Source organism: Rhinatrema bivittatum, chromosome 5 (genome assembly GCF_901001135.1).
Source record: "Rhinatrema bivittatum chromosome 5, aRhiBiv1.1, whole genome shotgun sequence".
NCBI classification, from domain to species: Eukaryota; Metazoa; Chordata; class Amphibia; order Gymnophiona; family Rhinatrematidae; genus Rhinatrema; species Rhinatrema bivittatum.
Window position 1 is genome coordinate 96,033,173 of NC_042619.1, and position 17,093 is coordinate 96,050,265.

A 17,093-nucleotide genomic window follows, 5' to 3' on the forward strand; every position below is an offset into this window, starting at 1 on the left:
GAATGGAACTGGTTCCTTATGAAGAAAGGCTACACAAACTAGGGCTCTTCAGCTTGGAGAAGAGATGACTAAAAGGGGATATGATAGAGATATATAACATCATGAGATGGGTGAAAAAAGGTAAATAGGGAATGGCTATTTACCCTTTCAAATAATACTAGACTAGAGAACACTACATGAAACTATCAGATATCAGAATTAAAATAAATTGGATAAAGTATTTTTTTTACTTAATGCACAATTAAGTTTTAAAATTTGTTGCTGGAGGATGTGGTCAACATATCTAGCATAACTGAGTTTAAAGGAGATTTGGACAAATTCCTAAAGGAAAATTCATAAACAATTATTAGCCAGGTGAACTCAGGAAACACCACCACTTATCTCTGGGAATGAGCAACAAGGAATTACCGTAGATCTACTCTTTTAGATCTTCCAGGTATATTCTAATGACCGGGGCTGGCCACCAGTCATTAGATGCTAGGCTCCTTGGACCTTTGATCTGGCTCATAATGGCACATTTAATTCTTAGGATCCCCGTACATGTTCCTCATTCCAGTGTGTACCTTTCCTCATTCCAAATCACATACAATGTTCACTGATGTGTACTGTGCTGTTCGTACCTCTGACTGTGCATGTAAAACTGGCCCTCAAACCCTAGACCACCATCAAAACCTCACCTCAAATTACCAGTTGACCCTCCTACAGTGGTATAAATAGATGACAAATATGTGTGCCACCCAAAGGCACTCTCCTCACTCTCACTCTCGTTCTCTTGCTCTCCCTCTCCCCACTTCACTCCTCTCTGCAAAATGATTCAGGCAAATTGCACAGCTTAACTCCATGAAAAAAGGTGTAGTTATTTCTGGCATTAAAATGTGCAATAACATGCATTACATTATCACACACAATGTTAACCACCCCTCATATTCATAAACCTCACCCAAACACCTCCCCTTTGCCTAAATTTTCAAAATTTCCATATGCATCGTAAGATGCGAAAAATAATGCATGTGTTATGGCATTATAGCGGGCGTTAGGGCCCTAATGCCCACGATAATGCTATAACTCATTTTGATGAATGACCCTGTTAGCCAGAATGATTTATCTTGCTATTTTACAGGCTGATACAGAACTGTGCGCTCGGCCAAGTGCACCGTTTAGCCCCATTTGACCACATGTTTTACTTGCGCTATTATTACCCCTTATACTGTAAGGGGTAATAGCGCGTGTAAAACACACGGCCAACACCCCCCCCCCCCCCCCCCCCCACACACACACACACACACAACTAATAGCGCTCATCACATGCAAATGCATGTTGATGAGCCTATTAGTTATACCCGCGGGTTACTGAAAGTAAAAGTACGGCCAAGCCGCACATTTTACTCTCAGAAATTAAAGCCTGCCCAAAGCCTGCGTTAATCAGGGACAACACCTGATTTTTAGGACTCACATTATTCACCATCATCCTTTTCAATGCGCAATCGCTTACTAACAAAACGCTGATACTCAACGACCTTCTTCAAGATGACAATCCAGACTTCTGCGCCATAACGGAAACATGGCTCAAAACATCGGATATCGCCCTCTTAAACCAACTCCCTACCCAAAACTACGACCTCTTCTCCATCCCAAGGCAAAAAAAAAGAGGCGGGGATATCCTCCTGGCAGTAAAAAAATCTCTGAGATTTACCCATCATCCAATCAAATCACCAACCAAACTCGAAATAGGCCTCTTTAAATCTGAATATCTTCAAATTCTCTTAGTCTACGCCCCCACCAAGCCTCCTAGAATTCGACTCCTCTTCTATTCTGGAAATCATTACTACGCACCTAAACTTGGACTCTCCAACCATTATCATGGGAGACTTCAATCTTCACGTGGACAAGTCCCCTCTCTCTTCTAACTGCGAAACATTTCTCACAGCAATGACAGCCTTAGGTTTCAAACAACAAATTAACAAACCCACACACAAAGCGGGTCACACGCTGGACCTTCTCTTTACCAATTCCGGCATCTCTCTCCCAGAACATCCCGAGTGCAAAAAGGTCCCATGGTCAGATCATACATTAATCTCCACCGCATTCTCTCTATTAAAACCAAGCTACAATAATCCCCCACCTCAACCATTTCTATACAGGAAAACATGCCCCTCGGATCTCCTCGCCAAGCATCTAGCCCCAGATCTTTCACTCTTAGACGTTTCCACTCCCAACTCAGCAGTCCAATCCTGGTCGAAAATAACAGAATCAGCAGCCAATACACTATGTCCCCTAACTCCAAAAAATCTCAAACATAATGCACCAAAGAGTCAACCATGGTTCAACGAGGATCTGCGAAAACTCAAATTAACTTTACGACAGAAGGAAAAAAAATGGAGAAAAACCCCTTCACCTACTTCTCTTCAGGAATATAAACGCACCCTCCACTTCTACAAAAACAGCACATTAAAAACAAAAAGAGACTATTACGCCCGCAAGATTCACCACCTCATTTTTGACTCGAAAGCTTTATTCAATTACGTGTCCAGCCTCACAAAAGCCATCACCCCAGCAATCCCAGAGGACCTAGCAAAAACTAAAGCAGACGAATTGGCTCTCTACTTCAATAGAAAAATATCCGACCTCCTGAATAAGCTGACTCCAAATGCAAGTGGACCTTCCAATACTTCATATGTTCATCCAAACAAAGACATCACTCTCAACACTTTCGAACCCATCACTACCGATGACATCCGAACGATCTTGAAAAAAATGAAACCATCATCACACCCCTTCGACCAAATCCCTACCAAAATACTCTTACTTATCCCGGATACCATTTCTAAATCTCTAGCCGACATTATAAATTGCTCCCTAGCCCAGGGTATCTACCCAGATGACCTTAAAACAGCTTCAATCAAGCCCCTACTCAAAAAACCAAACCTGAACACCAATGATCCCGGCAACTTCCGCCCCATCTCTAACCTCCCATTCATATCAAAAATTATGGAAAAACTAGTTAACACACAGTTATCCAACTACCTGGAGGATCACCAAATACTATCGCCCAATCAATTTGGATTCCGCAAAGCAGCAAGCACGGAAACACTATTGCTCTCTCTTACAGACTTCCTCCTAGCCGGCATCGATAAAGGTCACGCATACCTTCTAATTCTCCTAGACTTCTCGGCGGCATTCGATACGGTTAACCATCACATCCTACTAAACCAACTGGCAAACATTGGAGTTTCAGGCACTGCACGGACCTGGTTCCAAACCTTCTTGGAGAACAGAGGATACAAGGTTAAAATCCACAATAAAGAATCTCAATACCATCTGTCTTCACAAGGGGTGCCACAGGGTTCCTCCCTTTCTCCAACCCTTTTTAATATTTACCTTCTCCCACTCTGCCACCTTCTTACTAAACTAAAATTAAAACACTTCCTATTCGCAGACGACGTGCAGATCGTTATCCCCATAAATAAATCCATTACAAACACATTAGAATTCTGGGAGAGCTGCCTAACGGAGATCAAACACCTCCTCAACAGTCTGAACCTGATTCTCAACGCTTCAAAAACAGAATTCCTCATCATAGCCCACGACAATAACAAGATCACCTCAAATCCACCAGCCAACCTGCAAACCACAAACGTAAGAGATCTAGGAGTTATCCTCGACAACCGCCTAACCCTAAAACCATTCATTAACCAAACGACCACGGACTGTTTTTACAAATTATACATCCTCAAAAGAATCAGACCCGCTCTTCCATTCCCGCGACTTCAGAACAATTTTACAATCAATTATATTTTCCAAGCTGGACTATTGTAATTCCATTCTACTAGGCCTTCCAGCTTCTCATACAAAACCGCTACAGATGGTGCAGAACACAGCTGCCAGAATTCTGACCAACTCTAGGAGATTCGACCACATAACCCCGATCCTGATAGCTCTTCACTGGCTACCTATTCAATACAGAATAATGTATAAGTCCATAACTTCCATCTTCAAAGTCATCCATCATCTCGCACCATTAAATCTACAAATCCCCCTGGAAAAACACTCCACAGTCAGACCAACCAGGAATTGCTATAAAGAAGCATTACAGGTTCCACACGCCAAAGCCTTCAAACACAAATCACTTGAAGACAGAGCACCATCAACAGCAGGACCACGCTTATGGAACTCTATCCCATCAGAGCTGCGCCAGGAAACATGCTTACTAACTTTTAGAAAAAGACTAAAAACCTGGCTTTTCAGAAAAGCCTTTCCGATCTTAGATTAACCCATGTTAATATTATCCCTTAATTACTTTTTCAGAGTTCACATCATCTCATAACTCCATTATAAAGTCTTAAGCATCCACCACCTACTCCAGACCAGGACTGCTCCCAGTCCGGGTCTTTAAGTTACATATTTTGTAAAGATCCATTGTAAATGCATTTTTTATTAATTGTTATACTCTCTTCTTCTTCTTCTTCCCACTCTCCCAGTTGTATAATTCCATGTTCATTGTAACTGTATTTTCTGCACCAGTTAGTTGTTCCAGTTCTATGTTTAATGCACAAACTGTTCAATGTAAACCGGTTTGATGTGACCCCTGGTCGTGAAAGCCGGTATAGAAAATAGCTAAATAAATAAATAAACACCGGGAAAGGTGTACAGAAAAGCAAAAAAAACTGCTTTTCTGTACACCCTCCAACTTAATATCATGGCGATATTAAGTCGGAGAAAAAAAAAAGTAAAAAAGAAAAATCTGCCCACAGCCCGCGAGTTGGAAAATGGATGCTCAATTTTACTGGCATCCATTTTCTGAACCATGGCTGTCAGCGGGTTCGACAACCGACACCGGTAAAATTAAGCATTGGTTTTCAGACCCGCTGACAGCCTCACTTCCACCAATAAGGAGGCACCAGGGACGCGCTAGTGTCCCTAACATCTCCTTATTAGCGCCAGCGCTAATTTAAATACAAAATTACAGGCCCAGGAGAGGTGCCTGGGGCTCATCGGGAGAGCGGGCGCTCGCCTTGGAGCGCCAGCTCTACCGCGGAGTTTATTGAATCAGGCTGTTAGATGGGTTATTCAGCTTCATGGCTATGCAGCTGAATATCACTAGATAAATCATTACTTAGCCAGATAAGTCTTATCCATCTTAAATTTAAACCTGCTATTGAGCAGATCTAAAATATTCAGCTAAGTCTGAATATTGCTACTTAGCTGGATAACTTATCTAGCTAAGTAGTACCACCCTGTTATGCCCATTGCCCACCCACAAGTTATCTGGCCAAAATCTTAGCCAATAAGTTACTTATCTGTCTAAAAGGCAGCTGCTGAACATAGCCGGATATTCAGCCTATGCTACTTAGTCAGATAAGTCCTACCTTCACCATATTTTATTGCAAATTATAATCTAAATCAGTATTTACTTGACCTTTCCTAAATTTATTTAATATAGTTAATATTAATATAACATGTGAATATTGTATTACTGTATAGTAGATTTTGTTGTCATAAATTACAAGACAGACTAGCTATAAGGCCCTCAAAGTAGTTAGATATTTATACCTCTAAATGAGGCCTACCTAGCTACTCGAGGTTTATTTAGGTAGAGGTTAGGGGCCACTTTGACATTCAAAGTGCAATGTACAAACAGAACAGTGCACTCTTGTGAATATTTGATGACCTTCGGAGTGAGGAAACTCACCCAAAGATGAGATTTGTGCAATGTTCTCTCAACCTAAATTGATGGACTCTCTACCTGGGTAACATCAAACATTCACAAGAGTGCACTGTTCTGTTTGTACGTTGCACTCTGAATGTCAAAGTGGCCCCTAACCCCTACACTAATACCTAAACCTCACCTCGAGTAACTAGGTGGGCCTCATGTAGAGGTATAAATACCTAACTACTATGAGGGCTTTATAGCTAGTCTCTCTCTCCCTCTCTCTCAAGACATAACAATTCCAGCACTTATTGCAAAGTGTGAAAAAGTTATCACAGATTATGCTAATACCTATGAAAAGCACTAAGATAGTTCACTTTGTGATAAACTGCCTATTACCATAAAACCTGCCCCTTTTCCTATCACATGCAATATTTAGATCATTTTTGATAAATCCAGGCCTTTATTTGGTAAATTTTACCTGCGTAATGACATTATTTATTATTTTATTTTATTAAAAATATTTATAAATCACTTATAGTATCACAGATACGCCAGGCAGCTTCCAATCAGTGTAAACATTGTAAAAACATAACATAAGAAACAAAAAAATATAAACAGTTAAAAACAAATATCACATACCTAAACTTACGTACTCCTGTTTGGAGGGGGCAATTCAAAACTCAGGGATTATCCAGCTAAATCCAAATTTAGCTCGACAAATCCCTTTGAATATGGACCTCTTCGGGTTTATAGCTTCTCAAAACTCTGGTGATATCCTAATGAAATCATGGCCTGTTGTAATATGGTATCAGTTCAAAGCAGCTTTATCTCAAAGTTGTTGAAGTCAGCAGCTAAGGAAATATTGAAGAGAAAGGAGCATTCACTAGGGCATTGTGATTTATTTGGGATGTCAGACTAGCAAAACAAATAGGGAAAGAGACTTAGGAAAGGGAATAAATGACAAAGAAAGGGTATGAAAATAGAAGGTCATTTACTGTGACCTCTCAATCAGAGAAGAACCTGAGATATCAGAGGAGACTGAAATAGAAGGCAATGAGATACAACCTGTGAAACAATCCTAAGAAAATAAAAAAGAGACAAGTGAATGAAGAGAAGGCATGGGAGAAAGGAAGGAAAAACCATGGAGTAAGAAACATGGGGGAAATGATGTGGAAAGAGAAGACAAGACATAGAAAAGAGGAGAAGATATGGAGAGGAAAGAAAAATAGAGGTTGATAAGGATATTGGTTGGGACACAGGAGGAGGTCAAGGAACAGAAGTAGAGGAGAGAAGGAAGGAAAAGATGCTGGAAGAAGGATGCTGAGTGCAAGAGAGAGACTAGGATATAGGAAAAGGATGGGCGAAGAAGAGAGAGAAGATATTAGATATGGGAACAGAAATGGAGAAAAGGGAATTCTTTTTTTTTTAATACATTTTAAGTGAGGCATGGCATGATGCCAGAATTTATCTATAATAAACTGGTGAAAAATTTAAGTATTGTGATTTGTAGGGCAATACAATGTGACTGTATATCAAATTCCTTTAATGCACAATTCAGACATGATGAGTCACAAACCAATGACAAGACAACTTTAACAATATCTGATGAAGTTAGTCTATTTTAGCTTTAAGGATATTTTATCTGTTGAACATTAAAAAATAAATACATTTGAATCCTTTTTATTGTATTTTAAAATAAAACTTTAGGGGGAGAAAGGTTTGTTCACTTGAATGCACACCTTGCTGTGTATTATTACGTATCTAGCACACACCATAGGCCAAAGGCTGGTATGTATTTCTAGTTATATATTATTGCATTACAAGTTTTGAATCTTGTTACAATAACAACATGCAGTTTGAAAAGTATATTTTATAGGATGTGTGCACACATGGGCCAAAGCTTAGAAAAGCCTTTCTTTATAATTGAAAATTATCTTATCACATAAAAGTTATCTCTCTACAATATGCATAAGTAGAGAGAGCGGAAATCATTGTGTTAAATCCTTATGGAGACACATTTTAAACAGCCTGCAGACCTACAAGCTAATTTTCAAAGGGTACCTCCTTGTGAAGTTTCCCTTGTGAAAATACATTGAAGACTTCTCATCTCTTTCTATGTGCAAGACAGATAACTAAATGTATTAAAGACTAGGGCTCCTTTGCTACAATATATAGGGGAGGAGAGGGAGGTGAGGGTATTATATGAAACAAATCCTTCAGTCAGCAAAATTATCTCTATACAGTTTGTCTACAGGCCTTTGTCCAATTGTATCCATATTGCATGCTCTGCTCATTGCAGTTTTTTACATTACCAGCAGACAGGATTATGCCTGTTTAATTTTTGTTGTTTCCCTGCATAAGAATATTTATCTGTTATGTCATGTTAGGAGCTCAGGTTGTTTCATACTGCCTTATTGTTTTAACCTACACATCATATAATTTGATGCTACTTTGTCGTAATGCTTTTTACAATTCTCAATAAAATTTACAAATTTAAAAAAAAAGATACTTTTTCTCCCCTGACCTGGCCTTGCCCCTTTTATTCCATGGGTAAAAGGTATGTTCACTGTTCAGATCACGCATGCTTTTTCCCACTAAAGGGTGGAAGGGAGATCGTTTTTAAACATACATTTATGCTAATAAGAACATCTGAAAATTGCTCTTCCCATGAATCTGTGACCTGTACATAACAAGTATATAAATACCATCTGGAATTATATATGTGATTGAGTTTGAGATGGTGGTACTTGGTATAGCAAATGATTTTCCAATGAAGTATGTAATCTTGTAATCAAACAATTCAATCAAGCAACCAAAATAAGATGGTCTAAACAATTATATTTTTTTAACAGTTACAAAGCCAGGAAATATAAGCCAGCAAATGTAATTAATTTTTCTCATAAAACAGTAAACAGCCGAAAGCAACTTTTGCTACACCAAGTTACTACAGCAAGCTTGGATTTCAGAAGATACACTCAACTAAATTTCGTCTTTTAATTCAATTCTGTCAACAGAATGTTATTTTGTACTTGGTCACAGCATCTATAGTTTTACCATATTTAGTTCATGATTGTATGGTGCAAGCAGAACTAGTATGTTTTGTTGTTGATGAAGACGAAAGCTTTACTAGGGAAACTTAAAAGATGGCGCCGGCCATCCAGTGCTCCTACCATGTGACAGGGGCCGGCCAATGGTACGGATTCCCTGTCACATGGTAAGGGCAAAGGGCCATCGGCGCCATTTTTATTAATGCAGCCGATGGCCCGAGAGCGGGAGATCGCTCCCCGTGCCCCCACTGGACCACCAGGTAATTTTAAAATGTTTTTTAGGGGTTCAGGAGGGTGGGGGAGGGTTTTTTTGTTATCGGATCGGGCGCAGCGGATAACAAAAAAAAAATCGAGCCGGATGATAACAATTTTAAGATTTGAATCGGAACCGGAACCGATCAGATTCCGGTTCCGATTCACATCTCTACTAGGTTCCTTTGTGGGATCTGGAAGTGTAGTGCAGCATTCATCCAATTCGTTTTGCTACTGTATAATGTTTTGTGGATGAGGGATAACATTTTGTATTATATTCTATAAGGGATCGGCAACCAGTGTAGCTCTTTGAGGATTGGAGTGATATGATCTGTTTTTTTGCTGCTGGTGAGTGCTCTGGCTGCTGCATTCTGTAGGAGTTGTAGTGGTCTAAGGGTAGATGCTGGTAGGTCTAGGAGGACTGCGTTGCAGTAGTCCAGCTTTGAGAATAGGAGGGTTTGTAATGCGTAGAAAAGTGCCAATTATAGTTTGTCTTAACCGATTGTGTCCGCTGTAATCAATGGTAATCCAAGTGGGATCTGTAGTCAACGCCATCAACCAAAAAACATTTGATGACAGCGGACACAATCAGTTAAGACAAACTATAATTGGCACTTTTCTAAGCCACGCTCAATGCACTAAAATCAGTATTTCTCAGTTGAGGTTGCTTTTAATAAAAGCTGCTCTGAGAAAGCAGCATTCCAAAACTCATCAGGTATTAGATGAGCTTATAATGGTACTGTGACATTGGCCTTGCAGGTATCAGTCCTGCCTTAATTGACTGCCCCTGAGGCAGCTCTATGTAAGAGAGCGAAACTCGGCCAGAGTCGGGCATTATTTAATAAAGGGATTTTCCAACAACCGATTCTCTTTATTTTTTAACAATGTCCACGTGTGTTGCATACTTTTTACCTTTGTAGGTGCACCTTTCAGTTTTTTTCTAACTATTTTTCTCATTTTATCGAAGTTTCCCTTTTGAAAGTTTAGCGCTAGAGCCATGTACTTATTGAACCCCCTTCCAGTCAATTCAAATTTGATCATATTATGATCACTATTGCCAAGTGGCCACACCACCGTTACCTCTCTCACCAAATCCTGCACCCCTCTGAGAATTAGATCTAAAATTGCTCCCTCTCTCATTGGTTCTAGAAGCAATTGCTCCATAAAACTGTCATTTATTCCATCCAAGACCTTTATCTCTCTAGCATGCCCTGATGTTTCACTTACCCAGTCAATATTGGGTAATTGAAATCTCCCATTATTACTGCACTACCAGTTTGGTTAGCTTCCCTAATTTTTCTTAGCATTTCACTGTCCGTCTCATCATTTTGTCCAGGTGGACAGTAGTATACTCCTGTCACTATTCTCTTCCCCAACACAGAAGGGATTTCTACCCATAAAGATTTGATTGGGCATTTAGTCTCATGCATGATCTTTATCCTTTTGGACTCTGTGCCTTACCGGACATAAAGCGCCAGTCCACCACCAATATGCTCCTCTCTGTCATTGCAATATAATTTGTTCCCCAGGATAGCATTATCCCATTGGTTATCTTCTTTCCACCTTGTCTCCGAAATGCCAATTAAGTCTGTCATCATTCACTGCTTATTCTGTTCTGATGAAAATATACACACAAGGACTCAATTAGCATAAATGTTGCTGCATAAGGTCCACCAGTCCCTCATCATGCTGTTGTCATGCATCTCCTGCTTGTCGAACAGTTCTGCCACCCAACTGTTCTCCAAAGTCTTACACAAATCTAGAAAAGCATGTACATAATGTGAGTACTGCACAATGGTAATAATTGTGCTACTAAAAGTACCTGCCCAAAACAGCTTACATGATGATAGACTGTTGTACATGTAACAATTCTGCAAAAATTCTGCAAAAATTCCTTCCCAAAAGAGTTGCACTTACAAGTCTGCATCTCTGACTCAGAGATCCCAAGGTAGAGTTCTGAATGCAGGTATTTCAGAGTTTAACCTAGAGGTTTTAGGATTGGAAATTTAACTGTGGGGTCAGAGCTTGAGTAATGTTAACTCCCATTTCTAGGGCTTGTGTTAATCTATGCTTCTGTACCAGTATGGCCCCGGACATGGGGTTCCCAGGTGCAGTGGTCCACTCTGGACCCGGAAGACCAGAGTCCAGGGCACTTGCACCTAGGAGCTCCAGGTCTGAGAGCACCCTGGCACAGCACCCTAGAAATGGGAGGTAACTTTACTCCATGTCTGAGTGAGGAGTTACATTTCCAGCCTTAAGAAAACCTGAGTTTAGCTTTCAGGATTTTAATGCACCTTCCTGCATTGATAAATAATAGCCAATGCCCTGATTAACATGGGATTTACATGGAGGAGAACCAATCTGTGCCTAAAATCCTTATTAAATTGTGAGTAAAGTTGTATGCCCAAAAATTTGCACACACACACTGGCGTAAACATATGCATTCAGCCTAGTGCACCTGATTATGCTAGTCTCTCAGCCCCTTAGTGTATCTGTTACCAGGTATGCAATAAATGCACAATAAATTTTCTGTTCCTGTGAAATAATCTTTATTGTATAAGGTATATAATCCAGATATTTATTTATTTAGATTTGTATGTCCCGTTTTTCAGCACTTCAAAGTGTATATCAAAGCAGATTACATTCAGGTACTATAGGTGTTTCCTTATCCCCACAGGGTTTATAATCTAATTTTGAACCAGAGGTAACAGAGGATAAAGTGACAAGGTCACAAGGAGGAATAGTGGGATTTGAACCCAGGTTACAGACAAGCAGTTTATTTATTTATTTATTTATTTATTTGTTGAGTTTTATATACCGTCATTCAGTGAAGCCATCACAACGGTTTACAAGATTCAAAAGGTAGTATCTTAACATATGCAAATTAAGGGTATAATAGGATACATACATTCATGATTTTAGACTCCTCTATCACATCCCCCCTCCCTCAACCCCCTGCTTTCTCTTTTGCAAGCTGAAGCACATTCCAGTTGTTTGACTCTCTCCTTCTATAGGAGCTGTCCCCTAGCTCTACTCATCGGGCGCACCAATAAATATATACATGTGGCCCTAACTGGGCATATGACCTCTGTCCTAGCAGGATACATCGTAACCCATCTGTCCCTTGCACGTTGGTCTGCTGGTTAATGATGATTATAGAACTGATCATTAGGAAAATCAAGGAAAAAGTGATAAAGTTTCCAATACGATCAAAGTCTTTTCTAATGTTTTGCCTAATTTTCCTATGAATGCAGTTCACCAGTAAATACCCGGATTACGGTGGTGGTTTAGGTGGCGGTTTATACTTTTCCAGCCCATCTCCAATTTTATGGCATTTTTTTCTACTTTTGCTAAATATAGTGAATTCTTCCTAATTTTGATTTGCATCTTTGAGCATTCAGTAAAGTCAAAACGGATGAAAAGGATCAGAATTGTTTTGTTTCCTTGATGCAGCTTAATAAAAGATAAAGAGGCTGTCTGGGCATAACTGTGGAAGTGATGATATCCTGCTTTGTTTTTGCAGAGTGAATGTGGCCGTGTGAAACAAAAAGAACTGTCGATTGAGCTTGCAAATATCAGGGATGAAGTTGGTAAGTAAAAGACAAAGCATCCTTCCTTCCAGAGTGCCCATGTGCGACAAAAGTAATTCTTTGTCTTTCTGTAACATACCAAGAAAACATGCAGGTGCAATAAAGTATCTTTCAAAGCCCTAGTGATGCCTTTTGAGAGGAGCAATATTTCTACCCCCTCGTTGTACAGACAGATTTATAAGCAGAGCGATCGCCAGCAAGTCATGCATTATCTTTACTGTTTGCAAAGACCGTGGTGGTGATCTGTAAATCTGAATCACCTATTCAAGCTTGAAATGCGTCTGTGTCGCCACAGTTTAGGGGGAACCCAGGTTGCACAGAAATATGTCTGCCTGCCACACAGTTTAGGCTTAAATCAATTTTATCTAGGAGAAATCTACTAATTAAGAAAAAAAATACCTGAAAGAGCACAAAGAATTCATTTCATGACTATTAACAAATCAAACAGAATAAATATTCATTTTGTGTACCTGGGGCATTTTTTAACCTCTGGAAAACCAGAACAAAGAAGGTCAGCATAATAAGAAATGTGTGCAAGAGTGAACAGAAAGCTGGATGTTTGCCAAATGGCGGTGAAGTTGATATCAAATTTCATTAATAAATCATAGTAAAATTACCAGGAATTAAATTTCTTCTTGGCATGTGTCAGAAGACACCCAACACGTGTTTCACTAACTGTTTCATCTGATGGAATGTCACATACCCAACTTCCTCTTGCCCATTGTAGGGTTATTTGTCCACTAGAATCATAATCTCTTGGATCTGATCATGGAGAAGTTGGTCTCATCTATTAATAATCTGTGCCCTGTTGCAAAAGTCTCCATTTCATCTTCTGCCATCTCGGGTCACACAATTTATTGCTAGAAGAATTCATTGCACTTGGGACTGGCCTACTGGCTCAGCAGCAGTGCTGTGTGTGTACTGCTATATGGAAAACCTGAGTTTGATTCCTAGTCCTCGCTTACAGTCTGCAGGCTAGCCAGGGCTGAGGCTGCTGCAAAGGTAACAGTCACAGGTTCCTCTGTGGAAGGGAGGGAATTCCAACCATGGCTCAATGGTGATACCTCCTATCTGTAACTAGGGTGCAGGCTTACTTCCAGAGGGAATTGTAGTCTGGCCAAGGTCTCTCACTGCAGTGGCTAGGACAGAGAAGATTATAAAAAAAAGGCTTACATTGCATAAAGACAAGCTGCAGTTGAGTTGAAAACCTAAAAAAAGGAGCAGGAGGAAACTGCTGGATAAAAAAGAAAATAATTAAATGCAACAAATGGAAAACAAATGTCATCAATAGTTCTGAAATGTAACTGAATTCTGTATTAGCAAGTACAATATATTTCAAACCTCAACTCCATTTTGGTTCCTTCCTCCTCTGCTTAAGAGTGTTCTAGGTGTCCACTACATTCTCATTGAAAAATAATTTTCTCACATTTCTTTTGGGTTTGTCTTCCTTCAACTTCATGTGATGACCCCCTTGTCCTTGATGCTTTCACATTACAGAAAATACTTCCTTCTGGTACATTATTGAAGCCTGCTTACTATTTGAATGTTTGCACCATATCTCTTCTTTTCCTTCTAGAGAGTATCTCCTTTAGTATTTCTGTAGTTGGCTCATAGGGCAGGCCATGCACCATTTTGCTGACACACCTGTAAATTGATTCCATCTTATCAATATCCCTTTTTGTTGTGGTCTCCATAATTGCATATAATAACCGAGGTGGGATCTCACCAGTAACTAGAGATATCCATTCGGGAGAAACGAAATAGGAAATAACAACAAAATGTCCTATTTCATTTCATTCTCAAAATAAAACAATTTAAAATCCAATGAAATAATGTTGGTTTTCACATTTTGTTTTGAAAACTGCAAAAAAAAAAAAAAAAAAGTTACCGGTTGGGCATAACTCACCTAGGTATAGGCTGCAGCCCAACACAGGCGCCGAGGCCCAGGCATCAGAGTGCAGCTTCCAGGCTGGGCCCCAGTGTCAGAACCAGGCCGAGGTCCTAGCATCGGGCCTAGACTGAGGCTTTGGGACCAGAATTCGAAGCTTAGGCGGAGGTTGCAATGACCTACTGCAGTCTAGAGCTATGCAAAGCTGAGGCCTTTTCATCAGATCTCTCCCAAACCTGGTAAGTGAGAGCCAAGGAGGATCCTGGCCCCAGCATTTTTCCAGGTGGGATGGAGGCCTTGGGAGGCCCTGTTTCTTTTTTTTAATACTTTTTGAGGGTTTTTTTTTACATTTATTTTGTTTTGTAAAGTAAATAAAATGAAATAAACATTAAACAAACTAAGGGCTAGATTTATCAAAATATCGCATTAGCGCTTCACATAGGTATTACCACAAAGTACCTTAACTTTTCACACTTTGCGGTAATACCAAAAGAGAGAGAGAGAGAAAGAAAGAGAGAGACTGAGACTATCTATAAGACCCTTGTAGTAGTTAGCTATTTATGCTACTATAGGAGGCCTACCTTGTAACTCGAGATGAGGTTTAGGTAGTAGTGTAGGGGTTAGGGGCCACTTTGACATGCAGAGTGAGACGTATGAACAGAACAGTGCACTCATGTGAAGATTTTATGTCTTTCGGAGTGAGGAAACTCACACATCGATAAGATTTGTTCAATGTTCTCTCAATCTAGCTTGATGGACTCTCTACCTGGATAACATCAAGCTAGGTTGAGAGAACATTGTACAAATCTCATCGTTATGTGAATTTCCTCACTCCGAAAGACATCACATCTTCACATGAGTGCATTGTTCTGTTCGTACATCTCACTCTGCCTGTCAAAGTGGCCCCCTAACCCCTACACTACTAAATAAACCTCACCTCAAATTACTAGGTGGGACTCCTATAGTAGCATAAATAGCTGCTTACTATGATGTTTGTCTGTCTGTCTCTCTCCCCCCCCCCCCCCCCCCCCACCAAGACAGAATTAAAACTGTACAATATCATGTGTTATGGCTTGACACTTTGTGAAGCCAGCCCACTTTTACAAAATTCCCACCCCTGACTCCACCTCAATCCCTCCTCTTTTAAAAATTAGCATCGCACCATGCATTATGGTGTTTTTCGCATGCGAAAACGCCATAACACAAGTTAGAAAATTACCCTATAAATTTGTGGAAAAAAATCCCAATAATGAAATTAAAAAACAAAACACATTTTTTACCCCTGTCCACCCTTATCAGAAAACTTTATATAAATATTACTTCCTTCTTTCTATTAATTATATCCCTCATATTTATTTTGATTTATAGTCTGACTTTCAGCCACATCAAAATGGATTGCATTCTGATAATGTATGCACCAAAATATACTATTAGCTTTCCTAATTGCATTGTCACGCTGACTGACTATCTTGAGGGCATCAGAAATGATGACAACCCAGTCTGGTGACTGCTAGAGCTTCCTTTCCAATATGATATTTGGCCTTTGGATTTCTGAGTAACAAATGTTTGATCTTGCATTTTTTAAATTAAAGCTTAGTTGCCAAACATTTGACCATTTCTTAAAGTAATGTTTCATTTTATCTATTATTCCTAGTATGTCTGCTCTATTGCAGATTTTCATATCTGCAAATAAGCAAACTTTCACTTCTATCCCTTTTATCATGTCTTTGATAAAGACATTGAAGAGGACTAGGACCAGCACTAATCCCTGTGGCTGGTGAGTTTCTCTTCACTAGAGAGCATCCCATTGATCGTCATTGCCTGAGTCCTATTGCTCAACCAACTTATTATCCAGTTTAGAAACTTCCCACCCTTAAGAAGCGGTACTACATATGGTCTTCTTGGGTTTCTCGGGACCTTTCCTGTTTCAAGTGATAAGTTAAAGAGAGCTATAAGGGACTCAACACTTCTTCTATCTTCTTCAGTATTCTGGGATGTACCCCATCAGGTCTTATAATCTTGTCTACTGTAATTTCAGTTGTAAGGGTGTCACCAAAATGGTCGCTTACTAGTGACTTTGGTGTCTTCAAAGACACTAGTAAATGAAGTAAGAGAAACTAGGCTTGGAGAAGTGATTTTGACACTCCCCAGCAAGAAGTGTTTTTTCTGTTGTAGTAATTTAACAAAATTCATGAACCCACTTGGCTTGAGCTTCTTGTGGAGTTCCCTACTGCCTGTTTTCTGTCTGGAGAAGTTGGCTGGTGAACCCATGGGTAGGGTCCACCAGCCCTGAGGATCAGAGAGGTTTTGTCTTGGGGTCCAAGAGTGGATTCTTGAGAGATCCTAAAGAACCAAAAAAAAAGTCTCTAAGGAAGAAGAATTGCATACACTTGTTCTGAGAGAGATTTGTTCATTGGGTTGAAGAAAGAGAATTTTCTTTGTGGGGAGTCAGAGGGAAGACTGCCTTGCAAGGAAAAAATCCCACAGAAATGAGGCCTAAAATAAAGCATCAGTCAAGGAGTTTCTGAAGAGTATCAGCAGGAATTCCAGTTTTCCTACTGAGGAGGAGTCTGCATCCAATTTGATGCTACCGTTGGGTAAGTGACCAGGGAATATCCCTTGTGAAAAGTACCTTCCACTAGGGCATGCAGATATTTCAGAAACTT

At 39.8% G+C, this 17,093-nt stretch overlaps 1 protein-coding gene across 2 annotated transcripts in view; it reads left to right on the forward strand.

Moving 5' to 3' along the window:
• The window catches only part of LOC115092095 (microtubule-associated tumor suppressor candidate 2-like), a 404,152-nt gene that overhangs the window by 270,692 nt on the left and 116,367 nt on the right, over positions 1 to 17,093 (forward strand). For both annotated transcript variants that reach the window (XM_029602617.1, XM_029602618.1), the window contains exon 5: positions 12,473 to 12,539. In XM_029602617.1, the coding sequence (XP_029458477.1) occupies positions 12,473 to 12,539 (67 nt within the window). The remainder of the gene's footprint in view (positions 1 to 12,472; positions 12,540 to 17,093) is intronic.